Raw genomic sequence first — 23,034 nt, 5'->3', positions numbered from 1 at the left:
TCAACTGAATAGCCTCATGAAAACCAAGCATAGCGTTCAAATACAACTAATCACTAAGTGGATGAGAGAGTGAACATTTTGGATGACAATTAATACTATCACGTAATATATGTCGTGCAAAAATGGGAAAAATACTATTTTTACTTCACAACTTTGAGAAGAGTTCGGATTATTTGTATTCTACCATCCAGTATTTTATATACATTTGATTACAGAACTTGTACTGTATATTATGTGGAACATATGCTATACCTGCAGGCGAAGATAAAACAGACCAACACTAGAACACAAATAAACTGCTATATAGTTTTTAAATTAAAAACCTGCTGTCAAAACAAAAAATATGATTGTATAAAATTGAGTATTAACAATAAAAAGAGCAACATGAATACAACAGTAATTGTAATCCCTTAACTATCATTTATTTCCTGTGTTATCAGGCTTCAAGAACTAATTTTCTTCATACTTTACTGCACTTATCATATTCAAACTGCATTGGCATTATAATGGTGGCGGGGTGGTAAAACAGATGCAAACAAAGTGCAAGCTATCGGAAATATTGATTTTGTAAGACAAAAAGATCAGACGCGGAGATAACAAAAAACAAATTTGAAACATGACAATTTACAGATAGGATTGTCGAGGAAACTCATCCTTGAAAAGCACAAGGGAATAAAGCTCAACATTGTGATTAAAATGAGGCCTTTAAACTTCAGCCTTAACGCAGTGAATCAATGCAACACAGCTGTCTTAACACAGTAAAGTATAATGGCATGTAGTGACAGTGCTTACAAAGATGAACACAAGACAATTCAAACATACACATTGCCTTTATGTAAAAGTGTGGGAGAGAAAGATAGACGAGGGAGAGGCAGAGAGAGAAGATACAAAAAAAAGATAAAGGCACATCAGCAGGATAAACACTCTGATAAATCACTGTAGCGGCGGGAAGCTGTCGAATAAATTTATCCCATCCCATTGTCCCCCCCTGTATCTCTCTCTACAGTTGGCATCAAGAGCGGGTGCCTGTGTGTGTAAGAGAGAGTGATGATGAAGATGACCCTGGGACTGAATAGTTGCATTGATGTATACAGCAGCATAAGACGTGTGCACACGCACACAACATCCACGACGCGAAATATTCCCTTGACAAATCTTCACACACACACACACACACACACACACACACACGCACGCACGGCACTGGGTAATTGTGATCCTCTGGGGTCAAACTCTGGGCTTGGGTGCCAAGGGCGAGAATTCCTCACAGAGAGGCCGATAAATCAACCGTTAATAAGCCAGCAAGCATGGAGGCTGTATTTACGACCGCTCTCTCCACAAGGCCAGTGCCACCAGCCCAGCTGTGGTCGCACACGCACACGGACACGGACACGGACACATATACTAAATCTTTATCAGACAGAAGACCCCCAAGATACACGTGTATGTCAATGGAGAAAAAAAAAACTTATAATGTGATATATTCAGCATTTTTCATCAGTGACTCCTTTTTCCTATTAACCCATAATGGAGAAAGGATCGCAGCTAAATCTACCCCACTGACACACACTCACACACACACACACACACACACACACAGTGGATTTCAGCCATCTCAGGCAGATCTACAATGGTAGCAGCCGGAGCTCAGCACAGCACAGCACAGCTGAGAACAGTATTGATTCATCCACGGAAAGTCACCTTCCCCTTCACCCCACCCCGGCTGGCGCCTCAGGAACCCCGGTCATTCCACTCAGCCAATTTGTATGGCTGTTGTTATTATTAGTGTTTCTCCGGCACAGCGCTTTGGTCTTGGGGCACGGACACACCGCTTTATGATGCCGCGCCTAATAAACATCATTGTGATTTTCCCAGGCTAGTAATTAAGTGTGGGCCTAATTTGTCATAGTTAGTTAGAGCGTGGCGCGATGCCGGGAGAGGGCTGCCTGGGAGGGGCCCCGTGGCTGAGAAGGGCAGGAGTTTATCACACACTGTTCATTTATAGCCGGTGCTGCATAATTACGCTGGTGCTGGCTTGGGGCATGGCAGAGGGCCATCGCAGATCAAGGTGGGCCAGAGGTTTTCCTATATATACTGTATATTCTGACTTAGACAATTTTGTGCACGTAATGCTGTCAATATTTGACACTTGGGTGTTTGACAACCAACAGCAACTTTAATTCATTCTAAAACCAAGATTCTCTTGTCTCAGGTGAATTGAAACTTACCCGGAGGGTGTAAGAATAGAGGGTGTCGTAGGCTGTACAGATGGTTCCGTGATTTGTGATATTTGGCTATAGATAAAATGACTTTACTGTTCATGATCAGTACATGCACATTGATGAATCTGAACATTGTCATAAAACAAAACAAAATGAAAACAGCTTCCGAGGTTCTGAAGTTCAGTTTACTCCCTTTTCTGAAACTGACAACATCTTTATGTAACCGAGTATAGAGTTGGGCTCTGTAGGATTGCTTTATTCCCAGAATTACTTTCTGTTGGCTGAACAATGTATCAGTCGGAGTAATTTTGCTCGGACGTGGTTCTTATTGGCTGTATAAGGCAATGCGGACTTCCAATTGGAGAGGGAAAATGAATAAGCTCCACCCCCTCTAGGTAGAAGTTTTACTGTACTGAATAAGAAAAACAAAACGGGTGCTACTCGAGTTATAGTTCAACTAAAACAAGTGGTAGTTGGTAACTTTGTCATACAACACTTATTTGAAGAAGAAAGGAGTGATCCGAGGACCTGAGCGCCAAGAGTCAACCCCTGAGGCAGTGTCCTTGGCTAGGTTTTGAGATTCCCTGGAAATACCCTTAGATTTAGGATTTTGAATTATTTTTGGGCATTTTGGACTCGACACTGACCTATCTGACTGAAGATAGCTCACCTGACCACAACAAATGAGCAGTGTTGAACTCAAATGAACGGATCAAAAAGAATCCTGAACTCTGCTACGCTTCAGGGACATATAAAAAAAATACTGTATGTGTCAGGTAACCAGTGTCAAGGAATTTATGCTATGTGTTCACACTGCGAAAAAATTATTGTCGCACTGAATACATTACATACGGTATCCACTGGTTAACACTAAAGGGCCAATTCAGAGAGGAAACTTTCGTTCTTGTCTTTGTGCAGAAGTCTTCAATATACATTTTAAACTTAAAGTTTTAGTTTAGCTTTCTGTCTTCATCATTCTCTCTTTTACCCCTTCCTACGGATTTATATATTGGTCCTGAGTATATTTGAGTGTGTGAACCCTATGTTGGTTACATTTACTTTGCCTAAAACGTATTAAATGTGCCGACATACCAGTGTTTATTCTGTGACCTTTTAAGCTGAGAACACCTAAAAGCCCTCTTGTCTGATTCAGTGTTTTCAATTGTGTTTTAAGGACTGTTGCCTTTATATTTGTCTCTCTTTCTCAATATGTCAACCCGTCCTGAAAACTGTGTGCGAATGTGTCAAAGCATCAAGGAGCTCATTAACTTTTTACAGACTTTAAAGTAAAACTGCAATAAGCCTGAAGAGGGGAATGTGACTCATATAACCAAGTTAATCATTTTCGGAGATATTGTGGGTCCAGACACATTTGTAGTGCCAGTGGTGATAAAGGTTTTGTAGTGTAGGGATTGTTAGATGCTAAAACATTTCATACACATGCTCTAAACAAAGATTGCTGCTCTTTATGGAGTAACCGAACAACATGTCGAAAAAAAGAGTTTGGCATGTAAAATAAAAAAAGACAGAACTGCAGAGAGGAATGTCAGTGTCAATATTCGGGAAATGCTCAAGACCACCACTTGTCCCAGTTGGTTTCCGATATTAGCAAATAAAATATTTATCACAAAAATAAAGAGTAAAAGGGACAAGGCTTAAGCTCATAAAATCATATTCTCCAGAGGGTCTCCAGTTCGGCATTGGCTTCCTATTCCTTTTAGAATTCATTCAAATAGGTTTGATTATACTTCAAGCCTGTCTCCTTTTTATATTTCGGATACTCATGTCTGGTAACCAATAAAGACCCACAGTCCAAGCACAGAACCAAAGGAGATCATGCTTTCACTGTTTAAGCTCCAACACTTTGGCACAATGCTCTCAGTCTCAGGTCAGAGCCACCTTTTAAAAATAATTAAAAAAAAACAGTAACTGTCACTCCTGTGAAGTCTGGCATCTTCATAGTTTGAATACGATTGACTTATTGCAGTGGGTTTAGGGTGTCTTTATTTATTCAATTTCTTAATTCTATATGTTTAACCATTCCTTAGAATGGATTTAAATCTATTAGAATACCCACAGTGGACTACAATGAAAAATATTGCAATGACTCTAGTCTCTTGATATACTTCTGACACTACAATACTGTGGGGATAAGGTTTGTCGTAATGGGCAGCATCCCAGAGCGTTCAGCACCGACGTGTTCAGCTTTGCCATAGAAACATGATTTCTATTAATCTTTCATCACTTCACCCCATTCTGCACACCATTAACTCCAAACCCTCTGTGTGCGTGGTGCAGCTTGGCAAGCACATTCTCAAATCAATTTAGTTTTTGATGAAGTCTCAGATTATGCACGGTGTTGGCGTATCCGTGTGGTTTGCACCGTTTACTGGAGAAAGTAGACGACGGCTGAAGATGATAAAGATGCTGATGGATAAAACCCGAGGTGATCAGTGTTATATGAGAGCCTGCCATTACACCAGTTATACACAGGTCTGATTGTATGCTCTGTTCCGTTTAGCTATGATGATAACACTAACATGACATCACCGTTAACCCCGAAGTCATGCACGGGTTAGTTATTACATGCAGACGTGCACACTTTCATGTCGACTCTGATTTAGTGGATGCTGGCATAATGTGTTTGCGCAATTTCTACATCAGCCTTCAGGTGAGTGAAACAAATGAAAATGATCTGGACACTTGCAGTCAATGCCAAGTCAATGAGCAGCACTTCCCCCGCCAGCTCCTCCCACGTTATTCCATATCATCATGCAGATCCCAGGTTGTTAGTTTTACCCAGCGGCGTTTCATCTACAAAAGACCGTCTGATTAGAGTCTCTCAAGTTGCTGCAAGAATATTCTGATGCGTCGCCGCGAACGGAGAACCCGATCTGTCTCTGATTGCTTTCAGTGACATACACAATTATCCAGCTGCTTCCTGTGATTAAAGGAACACTCCTGTTTCTAGGCCATTTCCACCTTCTCCTTCTCCGCCTCTTTGTCCTTCGCCTCTTTCTCCTTCGCCTCTTTCTGCAGACATACACCTGTCCACCCCCTCTCACCACTTATTCCTCATTATGAAATACAGCTATTACTTCTGAGATCACCCCTGTTCATACGTTGTATATACACATAGACAATGTTTTTCAGATTTATTCAATGTAACCACACATATACATTACCACACACTAACACATATTAGACATTAATGACATTGACTCATCTCCAAGAAATGTTTAGATTTTGAGTGTGTAACTTACAGACTCAACTTTTCCTCTATTTAACAAAACTATGAAAAGTTTGTCCGATTTTTTTAAGTTCGAGTCTGAAATTGTTTTTTTTCACTAACGCACAAAAAAGTTCTGTCAACTTGACCCTTAACCCTAAACCAACTCCATGTGAGATGCAGGACATTCTATCTTGTCTGTAAAGTTGTAAGATGGTGTGAGATGAGTTAACTTCTCAGTTCAACCGAGTTTAAGAAAAAACAACAACATAGAAGTATGCTCAGTGAAGACCTGGTATTGACAACAGTTGGTAGTTGGGCTTCATTGCCTGATCAATACAGGTTGAATTGTTGTATGGCTGGCAGTCACATCATCAATGCTGAATCACAAATTAGAAAGCTGTGCCAAAAGTGCCTTACAAAGGAAGAGTATGTGAGAGTGGTTGAGATACTTATCTTTACAATGGTTTGTATTGTTGCTTATTTATCGCAGAAAAGACTATTTGAGTCATCTAAGACGCATAACAATCCGGAGTCATGTAACTTTCTTCAAATCACAGAAAAATAAGGTTTCTAGAGACTTTTTAGTATAAGTGCACGCTGTTTAGTATGACAATAAACTAAAAGCATTCATAAACAACTTAAAGTGCCAGCGAGTAGGACTTTGGGGATCTACTGGCAGAAATGTAATATAATATTCATAGCTATGTTTTCATTAGTGTATCACCACATGAAACTAAGAATTGTTCTGTTTTTGTTAACTGAGAATGAACCCTTCACATCTACATATATAGAGTTGGTCCTCTTCCACGCAGTCCGCCGTACTGCACCGCCATGTTTCTGCCATGCTCTCTAGCGAAGGGAAATCTGCAACCTCAAGCTCGACGCCACTGAATCCTACACACTGGTCTTTAAACTGAGATCCGTGGCCAGAAAAGACCTCTTCAAAAATGAAATGTTATGCATACTGTAACAGTGAACATGCATCTAAAAAAAACAACAATAACCTGTTTAGTCTTAGCGTCTATCAGTGTGTTGGTGCTGTATTTAAGCTGAAAAAGTTTTAATTTTCCCACTCTGTGTGTCTGCATATTTTCCCCCGCACTCTCTTTATCGCCTGCCCACATTTCTTGTTTACCCTTTTTTAAATTCTGCCAACCCTTCTTTGCTCTTTCGATTGTCTCGTCACTCAAACATCCTCCGCTTCTCTTTTTCTATCTTTCACCCTTTTGTTTTTCTCTGTCATTTCATCGGTCTCTGTCCAGCTCTTCTTCTGCTCTCCTAACATCTCTCTTCCTCTTTATTTACCTCTCAGGCTTTCTCCCTCATTTTACTTTTCCTCTGTTCACTTCGCCTTCCCTTCCTGACCCAGTCACCTACTTTGAGAAGGGCACCCTGGGTTCCCTCAAGCAAGGCAGCACGCGGCAATTACATTTCTTGTCTGATGTCTGCTATGCTGATGTCTATTTTAGAGCTATGTGCAAGTAAAACTTCAACGCTGGGGAGGATCAGATGATTTTTTTCCCACCCGGAGTTCCAAGGTGCAGTTTATAGATGGTTACGTTTCCGGCTGCAGATGATGGCCGTCAGAGTTTCTACGAGCTGGTAAGAAAAAAGTTGCTCGATGGATTATGGCAGATGTGAACCTCCCAAAGGTGTAAACTTATAAGTCTGCCCGATCACGGCAGTGCCACGTTCCTGGTGCCGACTTCAAGAACTGCAAATGCGCACATGATTTCCCCAGACTCTTTTTCTCTTTCTCCAAATATGAGGAGATTTACTCCAGGCCAAGACACTCCCCTGCTGTTAATCCTTATGCTTTATAATTCTCCACACATAGTCTCAGTGCATGTGTGTGTGTGTGTGTGTTATAAAGAATGATGCTTGTGCATACATCAGATATGCTTCACTGTCTAAATCACAAACTATTGAAAAGGTTACGCCTGACATGAAATTATCACAGGCCTTAACTTCTATATGCCACTCATGAATATGGACGGTACAAAGCAGCCCATCATAGGCACGACAAATCATATACTAACCCCACTGACACAAAGCATTTACCAAAAGGACCATCTGCATTTTAATGACTACGTCTAATTTATCTAGGGCCAGCGTGCATTATCACAGGAGACTCTTGATTCCTTGCAACACCGAGAAATTCGCACGGCTGTCTCGTTTCTGCTGACGGCAACGCTATGCTAATAGTGTTAGAATTTTTCCGTACACCTTTCCAAACAATCACAGAGAGGTTTAGGTGGATGTATCTAGGGAAGCATGTGTGCAAAAGTATTTGTTTGTGTGCATATCACTGCAGTCGCAGAAAAACACACATCGCCGCAGCATCCGAGTTTTCCTTTTCTTAATACATTTTGCATGGTTATCTGAGTTGAGTTATGTTGACCACATGCACACATTTTATCTTTTCCGCCAATGTGATTCTTTATCAAAACAGTGCGCCTGGCTGATGGACCTGAGCCCTCTTCCAGTATCATGTTGAAGCTGCTGTTAATCAGTGTTTGCATGACTGTTACATACTATAGAAAAAATTGATGTTCAGGACAGGTTAGACAAATGTACTGGGTTTCACAGTGCTGTGTGTAATCACCACTTCAATACCCTTTACTACAACTGCAGAACAATCTATTTTACAGTGTAAGCAGTTTAGGTGATAGACTGGAACGGTGGTCTGTATTAGTCTTGTAATGACAGGCAGAGTATATATCACTGCACCGTAAAGCCCAGTCCGTTCCTTCTACAGGTGTTTGTGCGTATGGATACATCACATGGGTTTGTCCAGTTATGGGTTCATTTTCCCAACAAGTGTGGAGGTCAGATAAAGAGGAATTGCTAAGTCTTTTTCGGATTGGCGAAACAAAGGAAGTTGCACTGAAGAAGAGGCCAAATTACTTTTTTGAGATCAAAGACCTTTGGAGTAAATATATTTCACAAAAGCAACCTACGATGTATTTCAATGTTCCAGATTAATTGTTTGCAGGATAAACCCTGTTGAGACGCATCATTTCATTTTCAAGAAGATTTACATTTCATTAAAAAAGGACTGATGCAGTTTATAAAACTGGTCTAATCCATAAATAATTATATGTTAATCTCATATTGACAACTGACAGTAGTAATTGCCACTGTGTGGGCTACTTGTGGGCATGAATCATCGTCCTCCATTCCCAAAAGAGACAGCAGGTCTTATATCCACCTCAGTGGAAAATCCTTTGAAATGAGCTCCAAGTTGAGGTGTGAAAAAAAAAAAAAAGTTTGACTGTGTGGTGTGTGAAATAAAGCACAAGGTTGGTGAGACTTCCCAGAATTCTGCTTGTCACACTTGTGTAAGTTGTATCGTGAGATAAGCACAATGCAATTTGAATGGAGATGATCACATCATTTAAACCAAAACACCAATAATTTTACTTAGTTTGGGTAATTTATATTGTATGCTACATTATAATATAATATTAACACATGAATGACACTGACCATTGACTCTCTGACCAAATGCTCATTCCTGTAAAGGTGATGGTGGTAAAATACATCTTCAGGCTACTTATCAGTGGCGCATGGCCAGGAATCTGCCTCTTCCCTTGAGCATGTTAAACAGCTGCAGCTGGGTATATTAGCGCTGAAATGGGTCTTGTGTACAGCTTGGGGACCTGCCAAGACCATGCGCTAAACTGGGTATCCTAATGGTATAAAAAGGCTGCATGTAACACTGAGTTACCTGTTAAGGCCAGAGCTGTCCCCTGTGACACAGAATAATGCTTTTAATGTATTTTGGCTGTATGAGAAAATGTATTGCTCCCAGACTCCCACAGCAGAAGGATGGGGGGGGGGGGGGGAGGAGAAAAAAGAAGGGACGAGAGAAGAAACAAGAAAGAAAAAACAAAACAAATGTGTTTGGAAAAAAAGGCGAGAGAGAATAGTCAAGGGAGGAGGGAGAAAACAGAAAACACAGTGTTTGCAAATCACAAATTAAAAGCATAAGTGTTCCCATACAGACCACTGTCACAGAAGAAATATGAGGCTTTCAGCTTAAACATCTTATTTGGAGCAAGTCGGCAGGTAGAGACAAGCTCTCCTTGGCCTCCTGTCATCATTTACAGCAGCAGTTAAGGATGCAAAACTAGAAATACCAGAGGAACATAAACTGCAATGTCAACCCTGACTTTCTCTACCATCTGCATCAAAGGCTACATCCAGTAAAGATTGTGTTATCAGCAGTTTATTCAAAATTAAAATTTTGCACAGCCCCACAATCCAATAAATTGGTTATTTTAAAGGTCTGCTATACAGAATTCATTGCTTATCTATTGCGGCTCACGACGTGCCGACTGCTGAGACGACGGCTCGCAGCTGACGGTGCTAACAGTGCTAGCATTACAAACAATACAAACATTTCTCTGCTCAGAAAGACATTACTCCACTGTATGTTTACAAATAGTTGTTTGCTGCTTTGTTAATGCTGTGAATATCAAATTTAGCAACTTTAACAATATCAAATATCTAGAACTCATGGACGCATGGTCTCCAAAATATACAGTGCTCACTGGTGGTCTGGTCATACACTTTAGGAAATAGAGAACTCTGTTCACATTGATTTGCGGAATCGTGTGAAACCATTCAGGAAGGTTTATTGTCTCATATAAACATTGCTGCATTGCTGCATTGGTCACTACTACCGGTGGGTAAAAACTCCGCAAGGTGCTTTCTAACAAATGCAAAAGATCTCTTCATAGTTCCATTTTCTGTACTCTATCGAAAGATCTGAGAAGAAAATATTTTCCTTCAGGGTTTATAAGTCATGAAATAAAACAATGCTGTTGTGCTGTATATAGGAGGTACTGCAGATGTAATCACAGTCACAGTGTTGCATTTAAAGTGACACAAAATAAACTCCCAACATCAAGTCAAATTCAAATATATACTCACCACCCTGATCAGTGCTGACGGTGATGACGGCTACCTGTCGAGGGAAGGAGCTCATGTCTGAAACACCATTGAGGGACTCGATCTCAAAGGTGTAGTTGGCGTGCGCTGAGAAGTCCATGACAGTGACAGTGGCGTTGGTCAGGCCTAACGGTCGTGGTAGGAAACGGAGCTCCTCCTCACAGAAATGGCACTGGTCGGACTCGGGGCCACAGCGCTTGCACTGGACGTTGTAAGTGAGATCCCGGCGGCCCCCGTTGTCGCTGGGAGGTGACCACTCCAGCATCAGGTAGGTGTCGTTCAGGTTGAACACCAAGTTGCGCGGTGGAGATGGAGGGCCTGCAGTCGTAGACAGAAAGTTAATGAATAGATGAATCAGTTATAAGGTGTTAGGCTGATGTTAAGAAAAGAAGATACCCAATGAGCTGTGTGATGTTTAAACAATGGATTGTTTTATGGCTTATCAGCCCTGGTGGCAATGACGTCTTCCTACAGAACCATTTAAAAGCCTAGTAGACGTTTCTGTTTTTAATGAGGCTTTGTAGAAAGTTGTATGAGGATGATCTTTTCTTTCACCTTCTGCTTTTATACCTCTAAGGGTGAATTTCTGCTATTTCTTCACCTTTTATTTTATGTCTTTAAGACCTTCCAATGCGCAATCCACCTCCCCCATTACCACCATTACTTCCAGTGCGTCCATAGCTGAAAGTTTTCATCTGCCGCCAGCTGACTTTACTCCACCGCCGCCAGCGTCCAGACTCCAGGGGATCCTGTCCTATCTCCTGTCTCCATCAGGGACCATGCTTAATACAGGTGCTTTAATCTGTAGATTCTAATCGCTAAAGTATTTTTCTGTTGCTAACCTCAATAAATATATTCATACATTTCCAGTTGATCTCTCCTTTTTGACCCCTGAGATACATCACATCTAAGACATCGTCCAAAATGCTCTGCAAAATATGAATCTACCTCTAAATACATTGCAGTATAAAATTGTTAAAGATCCCCTATACTGCTGTACCACATAACTCTATGTATAAACTCTCTCTAAGCTATTTCACCTCCCTCACATTTCGCTTGTTGAGGTATTTTTGTGCTCTCTATGTGTGTGTTTGTGTGTCAGGGTCAGTATTGTGCTATAGCACGCAGCCAGCTGTCAACAGGGTGGAGTTAAAAAGCCTGAGGGATTTGAACAGTCCCGTCCTGCCAAGCTCACTGTCTGCCTAGACAATGGGATGCTTCCCTCTCCTCCATCCGTCCATCCCTCTCCCTCCCTCCCTGCCTTTGCTAAAACTCTCAGTAGACAGTAAAGCTCCTCCTACCCCTCCTCGACTTCTGTCAGCGAATGTCCATTCTCTCTCTCTTTATCTGTTTCTGCGTCTATCGGCCATTATCTCACCTCTTCTATTCTCTCCGTCGAGGAGAATCCACCCACCTCCCCTCTCGCAGAGCAACCCCACTGCCATCAATCAGCTCCTATTCTCCTCTAGGGGGAGATTGGTATCAGCACCCTCCTTCCTTTCTCTCTTCACTGTCTACTCCATCCAGCCTTTACACTTTCTCTCCACCTTTATCTCTCCTCCTGTGACATCCTTTCTTTCTTGCTCTCCGCCTTTGTCTTCCTCTCAGGCCCCAAGTCTTTAATCTATGTTTCTTTTCTTTTTTTTTTACTTAGACATCAAGCTAATAGTTTATGCTCTGGCCAACAAGCTGCTGATTAAAAATGCATTATGGGTAAACACAGAACTCACAGCTTGTTAGAGTAGATAGTCTACACCTCTTAGTTTGCTGGGTTGTAACACGGCCCACAAGCCTTTATACACAGTGTTTGTACCGGGAGCAAAAGTGGCGTTGGAGATTCAGGATGTGCTTTTGCCTGGAAGATTTAGTTCAACAACTAACAACTACAACTGTTGAAGAGCCCTTGAAAAAGACACGATGAACAGAGTTTATCTATATACTGTATATTTTACTCAAACCTAATCTCCAAAATGACCCACCATATTGAAAGTAGACTTATGGCATTGTGCTGGTGTTATATTTGTATATACATTGTTATTTTTGTTAACTGGTCTTTGGTCTTATGTCAGGGGTAAAACAAAGATCTTGAAATAACACATTATTTTTACTGAAACAGGTTTTATGCTGTTCTTGTGATTGGCATATCTGTTTGATCAGTATTTAAAATATATATACTGTGTACACTCGCAGCTTCTCCACAATGACTTGGCTTTGTCTCTCCGTAAAAGACAAATACACTCTTCCACCCTGTGGAGCTCTCAGATGTGGCCCCAGTCTATCTCAGTGACAGCTAAATAGCTTTTTAATTAAAGGAGAATTAGTCCGGTTAAACTGTAATTTAATGCAAATATGAAGTCGTAATGACAGTCGGTAAATCATCAACGAAGACGAGGCAGCTGAACAAAAGCCATGTAATTCATCCGGTGCACAATTTTACACCAGATACGTCCTGCAGACAAGACACAGCTAATTCTGAGAGACCGTAACCAATAGCTTACCCAGACTGTCAGGCACACACACAAGAACAGAGATCTTTAACATGTATTCATAATTTAGATAGTTGAAGTGATGGCAGTGAGGCTCAAAGCTCTCCCATGACATCACAAAGGATGACTAAAAGCTTTGAACATCTATGTGGTTGTGTGTCTCATCAGTAATGAGTAAGTATCAAGCCCTGTCTGCTGGTATACTCACGTGTACAAGCCATCGTTGAAGGATCTCTCTCAGCCCTGAAGAAGCCTGTCTCACAGCGGCAGACAGCAGCCCCTTCCCCGTAGCTGACACTATGCGGAGGGCACTTTGAACACTTGGTGTTTCCAGCATATGCCTTGTAGAAGCCTGGGTGGCATGCTGGTGGTGACAGGATGACAACATGACATAAAGATGAGAGCAAAGCCAGACCATGTTGTGGGCACACAGGTTAGAACGTCACATGGAAAGATCACATATCCTCGTGATGTTTCCCAACTCAAGAGGAGCCAAGCGGACACATATTGTTAATAAAACCAGCAATGACATAATGTTTCTAAAATATGACATCGTATTTGTTTAAAGTAGCCATGTCTAATCAAGAGGCATTGGATTGGCCTTGTGTCTGTCATTATCCATCAGGAATTCAGCATTATCAGTAATGCGAACCCTGTATGGTAATTATCAGACTTTTAACAGATTTATGAAAATCCGGTTTGTCTTTTCAAATATGGAAATTAATGCATCAAGGTTCACTAAAATAAAGAGACCATCTGCTCTGTTTTGGGGAACTTTTACTCTTCGTTTTAAAAAGTATGATCTTTATTTGACGTGAAAACAAAAGAAGCTTAACAGACACACGATATTTATTAGGTTTTTTTCTTCATTAGAATGAATGAACTTCGTTGAACTGGAGTCGAACACACTTGCAATGCAGGATCCTACAGAGACTTTTCTTCTCCCTTCCTAAATGTCAAAACAATGTTAACGTAATGTCATGTTAACACCAATGCTTTTCCTACTCTTACAAGAGAAAAAATATATATTCAAAATATCATGAATACTCTCTCTACATACTCTCTGCTCTGAGCAGGCAAATGATATCAGTTATATATCATGTTGAAGCTGAGTATTCATTGTTAAAATAATTAAAGCAAACATAAATAGCATTGACATTCTTTCCACCTTTTCAGCTTAGTTAGTTAGATAGCTGCATAACTTTTCACATTTCATTTTTGAGAAAATATGTCTAACGCTGCACTCTCTCCTCACAAAGAGAAGTGTTTTAAACTCCTCGGTTTGAAAATGTTGCCAACACATTTGAGTGTTTTTCTTTAATCCAGTGCTAACTGCTGAAGGGATTCCCTGCATGAAAGAGTGTAATGAAGAAGCTCTCTGTTGGTTACACCTTCACACAACCACATGTATAACTATCAAACCCAGATTGTTTTGTATTCAAATTCACAAAACAAATAAAGCAAGTGCCAAGAAGGCCAAAAATGCATGCCTTGTAAGTTTTGTACCGTCATAGCATGAAAGTATGTGTTTCGACACCTTTCCCAGGATATAGAAGATAGGAAAGGAAGCACTGAAACTCCTTTAAAAAAAAAAAAAAACACTTAATTAAAGTGACTGACTGCTCCTGTGTGTGTTTAATTCATTAAACATACAACACAAAAGCTTTCCTTATTAAAAATACTAAGAAAATAAACTAAAAGATTACAAGAGTTTACAAAACTAATTAGACACCAACTGCAATGGCTTTTAATAGCATTTTCTATGTCACAGAGAAGTGTAGAAGTCTCCTGCCTGGTGAGATTTCCATGGCTGTTCGGTTGTCACCAGGCACATCGATTTAACAAGGTAACACAAGCTGAGCCATTTGGAAATTCACCTTGAAGCACAGAGTGCCTTTGTGTGTCTCCATTGCTGGCTGTGATAAATGGAGCTGTAGGGAGGACAAGGAAGCGCTTGAAACCGCGACTGCTCTGATCAAATGGGGACAATTAGGACAGAGGCAAAGAGGTTTACACACACACACACACACACACACACACACACACACACACACACACACACACACGCGAGTCTGTGTGGACTTTTTTAGTCTTCATCTGTAAAAGGATTGTTTTTGTTTATTTACACAGTTGAAAATGGCCACCCCTTTATTGTAATCAGGTCTTTATCAGGTCAGGTCTTTAATGTACTGATCAGATTCTATTTTACAATAATTGGTATCTATTTCTATTTCAAAGTATTAGTGTGAGTAAAATAAAGAGTATTAAAAAATGCTAAAGACTGACCATTGATTAGTTCAAAATATTCAAATTGATATTTCCCTTCAAAAACCTGACATACACCCACACATTCAGCTCACACAAGCACATACTGTACATCAGTATGATAAGTAAGCATCCCCTATGGCGTACCAAGGCTGCCTCCGTCATTAACTTCTGATCCCGGCATGTCCTTGAGTCAAAAGGCGTCAGTCAACTCCCCCACCTCACTAGACCCTGTTTTAGACTCTGTCAACCTAATGACGCCTCTGCCTGACCTTCGCTGAACTGAGGGGATGTTTCTTTTCGAACCTTGCGGTGTCCTGCTGCAATCTGTCTGGCCGGGCTCTGCTCCAAGGCCACGGTGGTGCTGTACAATGACTGACCATGCATCACCAGAGGATGGACACACACAAGGTGGCAAGGAGGTTAGCACACACACATGCTGGTAGGCACACACACACACACACACACACTCACCAGTAGACAATGCAAAATTGACATTGAACTCGTCAAACGTCTTGAACTTGGAAAAGGAAGGAAGTCTGGGGATTTCGACGATTAAGCAGCTAGATGCTCGATGGCTGGTAAATGGACTTGCATTTGTAATGCGCCTTTTTTTAGTCTTTCAACCACTCAAAGCACTTAACACTACATGTCAGCATTCATCCATTAAAACACACATGGACCATATGAGTATTGCAATTATTGCAATAAACCTCTTTTTATTTCCCGTTAATATACTGCACGTCAGATCCATGCAGATGAACAAAAAAACTGTATTGGAGTTTGCATATTAGACTGCTGATGAACAGTGAGTAGGACAGCCAATACAAAGTAGCACAGTGGAAGGAGGCAACAGGACAAGGTTGAATGTGTGTGATATGTGTGTGTGTTTCTAAAATCAATCCCTTTTTGTAACAGTTTCATCAGGGTCATAGAACTTTCACAAAACATGTAAAATATGAATACAAGTGAGAGAACTATTTTCTATATATTTAAACTGAATGTACCGACATGGAATATGCATAAAGCAATAGATACAGTTATGAACCTTCATAATGCACTCAGACATGTCTATTTAAGATTGGCTGTATTAATAAACATGTGTTTTATTAGTTTTTATTATTATTACATTTTAATGGTAAGTACAATTACAATCCATATAGTTGATCACAGTCAGTCAACTCTTTTAGAAAATAAAGGCTACACAGTGTTATGACCATCATGATGCCTATAAATACAGAGCTCATGTCTGCATCAGCTGTACTTATATTGAGAGAACAAACTGTATTCTATGTTTGTTGATCCTCACACCAGAGCCTATGACAGATAAAGTCAACATGTGGGAGCACAGAGGAAAACAGAACCACTGCTGATGAGTGAGACTCAGCGGAGATCACTGATGTATCATCAATGTCATTCATCAAGCATGATGGTCACTGAATTATAAAACTGCCTACCTATATTAAATATAGTCACAATCTTTTATATTATATTTATCTCACATAATGCATTATCCAGGCAGTCCATTATAGATTGTGGAAAATGTTATTAAAGATAGTGGGTGAGATATAAAAATAAAATATGTTGTGGATTCCTTCCATATCAGACACAGTGAGTGGATGTATACTGTACACACCTCTGAAGCTAGCTGAGGTGAGCAGGGGATGAGAGAATAGTATCCTGACCCACTGGCCTTTGGGGCTCTGATGTAACTCTCGGCCCTCTACCCAAGGTTAATGAGCTCTGGAAGTCAACCAGAACATCTACATCTCAGAGTCCCGAGCCGGGCCCTGAGACCCAAAGGCAGCAGATTGGTTGGTGAGGCTTGCCACTTCATATTCATTGGACCTGAACAACACCAGAGCAACTGGCAGGCAGATCATGTACGGGGAGTAGACCTGTCTGTCTCCCTCTGCTTGACTATTTGTCACTACTACTGTCTACGTTGTACTGTATGACCATCTGCCAGAACTTCTACTCACACTTCTTTACTGGTTTAATAAACACAGAGGTTCGCTAAGCTGTGGCCCCTTTGTTTAAAGTGGTTGGAATTTGTTAGCCCAGTATCCCGAGAAATGTATTTGTGTCCAGTGATGACGTTCAAAGCCCGCAGTGCAAAAGGTATTTTTTTTATTGCAACCACAATCTTTCTCCAGATTGTATCAAATGTTTTAGTTGCCTGACACTAACCTACCGCGCATGCAATTTATTTCCAGAAGCAAAATCTTTCTCTATCCTTGTAGTTGCCATGCCATATTGTAGAAACAAAAATAATTTGAAAACAAATGTTGCCATTGAACCTGAGGTTTTGCAGAATCGTCCAATTTTGACCTTCTTGTCAGGCAATACGGTTGAAATATTGAATAGCCATCTTCCACATTGTATAGACATTTACTTAAGATTTCTATTGAGCTTTACAATAAACAAAGCATTACTCACTCAGTTAGGTATCAACATTAACATTGGACAAATTACTGTGCAATCGTGGCCTTTAAATGAAATTTAAACATAAAAAAGCACGAGGTTCTGAATGATGTTTAGGTGAAAACCATTAAAAAACTATTAATGGGGGCACCTTGGAGGTCTAGGGGTTAAGATGACAAACATGGACCAAAACATCCCTTTGTTGCATTTTTGTCATTCCTCATCTCTCTCTCTCCTAACTTCCTTTCATCTCTCTACTGCAGCAACCTACTGAAGTCGTACAAATATCCAAAAACAATGACATGCAAACACTAAATACATGCTTTATTTTATAATCTTTACACCTTATTTAAATAATGTATGCAGTCAGGCCCGATCAAGCCTTAGTCACTGGATGTTTCCCTGACTTAGATCTGAGCTCATTTCAAGTAGCTTAGCTTTGGAAGGTTCACATTTTAGTGTCCCATTAGGATCTAGATGTTGTGATAGACATCCTATAACTAGAATCACTGAATTAAATATCAGTGTAAAATATATCACTGGCAATAAGTCCAACGCAACAGATTCCATATTATAAGCTTCTTCTCTACTGGTATCTGTATATGTGTGTGTGTGTGTGTTGTGTTTGGAGGCCTATGTGTGCATGTGTGCATGACATTCTTTGCAGTGCACAGCCGATGATGGTGGGAGCCTCTCCCGGTGGTCGGCGAAGAAGAACAATTCCAAGAGGAGCACAATTCTGCAGCATTTACTTGCAGAACCACATCAACAAATGTTGCAGAATAGTTCAGCTCTTGAAATCAAAGGCAGCGTGGTGAGGAGGCGATGCAAAGGATGAGAGATCATTGCAGAGAGATGGTAGCGTTATAGGCGAGAGATGCAGCCGGAAGCTTATTGCATATGGGAAAAAAAAAAGCAGGACTATTTTCAATTTCATTCCACACAAACATTACCCTCCTCAGTGCCCCTTGTACAAAAGAAAAACTATGAAACAATACAAATAAAAGCCTTATTGCTTTTTCTCTGTGCTGACACGGTACACATCTTGTCCACGCATATCTTATCAGAATAGTGCCTATTCCGTTTTCCCCTTTCTCCATACATGAGAATATTCATCATACTCCAACAGGGGAAAATTACAAGCTATTTTCCTAGCTCATACATGTTGTTCTGATTCACTTGCCTGCCGACATAAGTGAGATAGATTAAGACGATACAGTACCGTGATACAAACAGTACTGAGTTCTCTTATGTCCGTGAGCCATTCAGGAACAACACTCTCAAACACTCCGAGTGAAAAACCCTTCTCTGTCCTCTGTGTCAGGCCGTCTCTCTTACTCCCACCTGCCCTTAGCTCTCTCCAACACATCTCCGCTGGAGTGTTGAGAAGAGGTGTTAATCAATTAGTGAGAGAAGGGGAAAAGCAGGCCAGGTGTGTGAGAGCCAGTTATTAACTATACAACTTTGATCTTCCTTCCTTCACTTATTATGTATCGTAATCATCGAGATCATCATCATTAATCAGTATCGTCATCTTCAAAACTTATGTCAACGGTTTGCCGAGCTACTTTCAGTCTTTTACTTATAATTTAAACCCGTCTCTCTACTTCTCTTATGTGTAGTATATTGTAGATTGTACAGTGTATTCACATTATATTTCCTTTCCTGTGTGTTATAGGTATTATGCTCTTCATAATGTATGCATGGAATATACTGTATGTGTTTTGTATGAATACTTTCTCTGTATTGCATTATATAAAACATGCAACAAGTGCATGGTTTCCCCTAAATTTGATAAAAAAAGACAAATGAAATAAAAATCTATTTGACCTTATATGTCTTCCACTTTGCCTTCCACACCACATGCACATGTTTGCATGACCTGAGCAGTGTTTAAAAACGTGCTATTTCAGCTTTCTCTTGTATAGGCTTTCAACCCAGTGGCTGGAACCCTCTTGTATTCACTCGCTCCTAAGTGCCTCCTGATTTTAATCTCTACCATGGCATTTACGGCTATCGGAGTGCGGTGGCTTTACAAAGCACTAATGTTTACCAGCAACGTAGTGAAGGCGAACTGGGACACAGCAAGCTTCCCGTCTCTGAATAAAGTTAATTCCATTAATGCAAATCATTCACTATTTCCGTTTAACTTCTTCCTTTATGTACCCTCTTGCGACAATTATTTGAACTTCTTCTTTTGCATTGATTTTTCTCCCCCCTCAGTTTAATTAGACTGGTATTTTGTAGCATAAAGGTTTATTGCATTGAATGAGGCTTTGATAAGATACAATGACTGGAGATTCATAATTGGTGATCACAGGTAATAGAGGTAATAAGCTCTTTTAACGCAGGCCATTTTTGCTGGTAGAAAAAAAACCCAAGACTATTAACGAGGATAATCAGAGCTAATTATCTCCATTGACAACATGCAGACTAGGGGATGTTTAGGACTTTATAAAGGATTTGAATCACTTACACTTAAAGCTCTACAGTACCATTCAAATCACTGCTTAATGCAATGTCTACTTCAACTACAACAGGAGAGTGTTTTTGTTAAATACTCATGCCCTTTTCCATTCTTCTGACTCTCTTCCTTCTCCAGGCCCAGTTTTCATTGTTGTGTATTGCTCCATTGTGCTACTAGTTTTCAAAAACATCAGAGGATACCTTTTAACTTCTTTGTTACTGTTGAAAAGTGGAAAGAGAGGTATTGCTCCATTGTGCTACTAGTTTTCAAAAACATCAGAGGATACCTTTTAACTTCTTTGTTACTGTTGAAAAGTGGAAAGAGAGGTATTCACTGACAATCAACACCACTGAAATATTGTCTGTACCGCGTGCACAGTAACTCAATTCAGTTTAAATTTTTTGTGATTTTGAGACATGCCCATCAACCAGCATGTGTCCTTCTTTTAAATCATTGTTGCAAAAAGATCCTGACGTACTAACACTTAATACAAGCTGGTGCTGTTGTTGTGTGATATCAATGGACTGGTAGATTTCTACACTTCAGGAAGATTAATCACAACAACATCAGAGACGCCTGGCATCAAAAGAAAAGTATGTTTTTTTTTCCTTTATGATTGCTATTCAACAAACATTAAAGTTTCAATGTTAGCATCCAGGTTAGTAAAATGTATTGGTGCACTGGATTTAGCTATTTTAAGGGAGATAAAGGTGAGAGGGGAGCAAAGACAAACCCCGTAAGAAAACAGAAAAGCTAATTAACAGCGGGACAATGAGATAAAAAGGACAACACACACACACAAAAAAAAAAGAGTAAGAGCCAGTTTTCACCAAAGACAGTGCTGGCTCATTCAGGGGCAGCCGTCGCTTATATATCAGTGACATTATCGGAGACACAGATCTTTTTATGGACTTTACAGGGGTCAGCCTCACTGATCCCTTTATGGCAATGTTTATAGCAACATAGAGAGAGTCTTGTGCCAAATGAACGAACAGAGTAGTAAACTTTACAAAAGACATCCGATAACTCAGAGAGAGCAGAGACTACCTTTTAAATCTTACTTTAAAGACAAAACAGTGGCTCGAAGAGGCTTCGGGATGGACAGTAAAGCAGTGTTTTTATGGCCTGAGCTTGACTGATGAGATAATGTCCTGACTGGCTCCAAGAAAGCACTGACCTGTATTAGGATATCTCTAATGCATGATCAACAGTAAATCTATTATAGTGCTTATCGTTGGCTAGTGGGCATGGACCCCATCAGCTACTAGTGGAATGTCACACTTGTTGCCCTGCGAGCGGCGGAGTTTAAGGATGGTGATGTCGGTTGGTTGCTTTGTCCATCTCTTGAACGGTTTTGGTCCAGATCAAGAAGTCTTAAAGGAATAGTCTGACATTTTGGAAAATGTGATTTTTTTTTTTTGCAGAGAGTTAGATGAGAAGATCGATTCCAGTCTCATGTCTGTATGGTATATGAGCTACAGCCAGGTGACCTTTACTGCTCTGCTTAGAATAAAGACTGGAAACAGGGGTACACATCTAGCCTGGTTCTGTTCGAAGGAAAGTCCGCCAAAAGGAAAAACTATTTCTTCAACAACCACTGGTCATATTGATATGTATATTGATGCATCCCATATGAAGATTTCTGTTGATTTTGGTGAAGTGCTGCAGTCAGGTCGGATGGTCGGAGACAAGATGTCTGGAAAACTAATGGCTATAGGGTTACGAGAAATTTGCTGTGAATTTTCATTACCCCCCCCCCCCCCCCCCCCCCCCGAGTACGCATGACACAACTCTCCATTGTGTCTCAATCCTTTCCCATTATTACTACCTATTTGTGTGGCTTCTTTGTCTTTTGCTCTACCAGATACATCTGCAGCATAATTTTGTCCCTCTGTGAATGTCAGTTTACTGAGAGCAGATTCAATCTGCTGTGAAGACAACAATATGCAAATGTGGTGTCATCAACAGAAAGGCTGTGGATATGTTTTGTGATATCAATATGAGATATAAATCCTGTGTTTTTTGCTACATTTACAAGAAGGCAGCTCACGTATAGTAGGAGCCTTTATTCACTGCCTCTAAAATAGTTTGCCTTTCGTTCACATTTATCCCCGTTTTCCCTGTTACTAAGTTTCATTATGATACTCGCAAGGCTATATGTCTCTTGAAAAGCAGAGAATGCTTGTCAATGTATGGGGCCCTAAGAAATTGAGGGTGTTATGAATATTGGCATGACTTAGCCCCAAACTTTTCCCTCACTCGCTTCTTCCCCTCTGCATGATTGATGGTGATTGGGATTTTAACACGCTGTTAAATCGACAGCAAATCGTCTTTAGCAGAGGTCGCATTAGCATAAAGGCCTTCTTGTGGAAAATAAACAACGGCAATGTCTTCTCAAAAACAGCACAAACAAAGGAGGGAGATAATGACATGGCAGCCCTTTAGTAACATCAACAACAACATAATGGAGCTGGAGTGAAATTAAAATGGAGCAGTCAATTTAAATGCCTTTGGTGATGCTTTCTCTCTCTCTCTCTCTCTTTCTCTTCTTTAAATCTCACTCTCACAGACTTATGCAAACAGGCTCAAATCCAATCAAGTGTATGCATAAGGGAAACATATTTACAGATGCAAAGAAGTATACAGTAAACCACGAGCGTCACGATGTGTAACTCAGACTTGCAAGCCAAACACGCTCTCACGGCGTCTCTCACGGACAAATAGCACAAAGAGAGAAGTTGTTGCTGTTGACAAAAATGAGGGAGGTGACAGAAGAAAACATGAGGAAAATCTCAAAAGGTGCCTGACAGGCTTTAAAAAAGTTGTTTACGTGTTGTTGTTTACGTGTTGCCTAACCCATATACTCCTCTGATAGACCAGTATATTCCAAAACAGATCATACTTGGAGTAAGGAAAATATAAAGGTAAAAGGAAAAATAATGATGATAATGATACTGCAACAGAAAAAAAGTGCCAAAACAT

At 40.4% G+C, this 23,034-nt stretch overlaps 1 protein-coding gene across 1 annotated transcript in view; it reads right to left on the bottom strand.

Moving 5' to 3' along the window:
• The window catches only part of LOC142969242 (ephrin type-A receptor 6-like), a 130,612-nt gene that overhangs the window by 47,878 nt on the left and 59,700 nt on the right, over nucleotides 1-23,034 (bottom strand). Inside the window, exons 4-5 of the mRNA XM_076109035.1 lie at nucleotides 13,105-13,260; nucleotides 10,393-10,728 (exon numbers count right to left, since the gene is read on the bottom strand). Coding sequence (XP_075965150.1) covers nucleotides 10,393-10,728; nucleotides 13,105-13,260 — 492 coding nt within the window. The remainder of the gene's footprint in view (nucleotides 1-10,392; nucleotides 10,729-13,104; nucleotides 13,261-23,034) is intronic.

The sequence above is a fragment of the Anarhichas minor genome, unplaced genomic scaffold (genome assembly GCF_050575085.1).
Source record: "Anarhichas minor isolate MPS153535 unplaced genomic scaffold, ASM5057508v1 ptg000004l, whole genome shotgun sequence".
Lineage (NCBI taxonomy): Eukaryota > Metazoa > Chordata > Actinopteri > Perciformes > Anarhichadidae > Anarhichas > Anarhichas minor.
The sequence above is the reverse complement of the archived record's forward strand: the minus strand, read 5'-3'. Positions and strand labels throughout refer to the sequence as shown.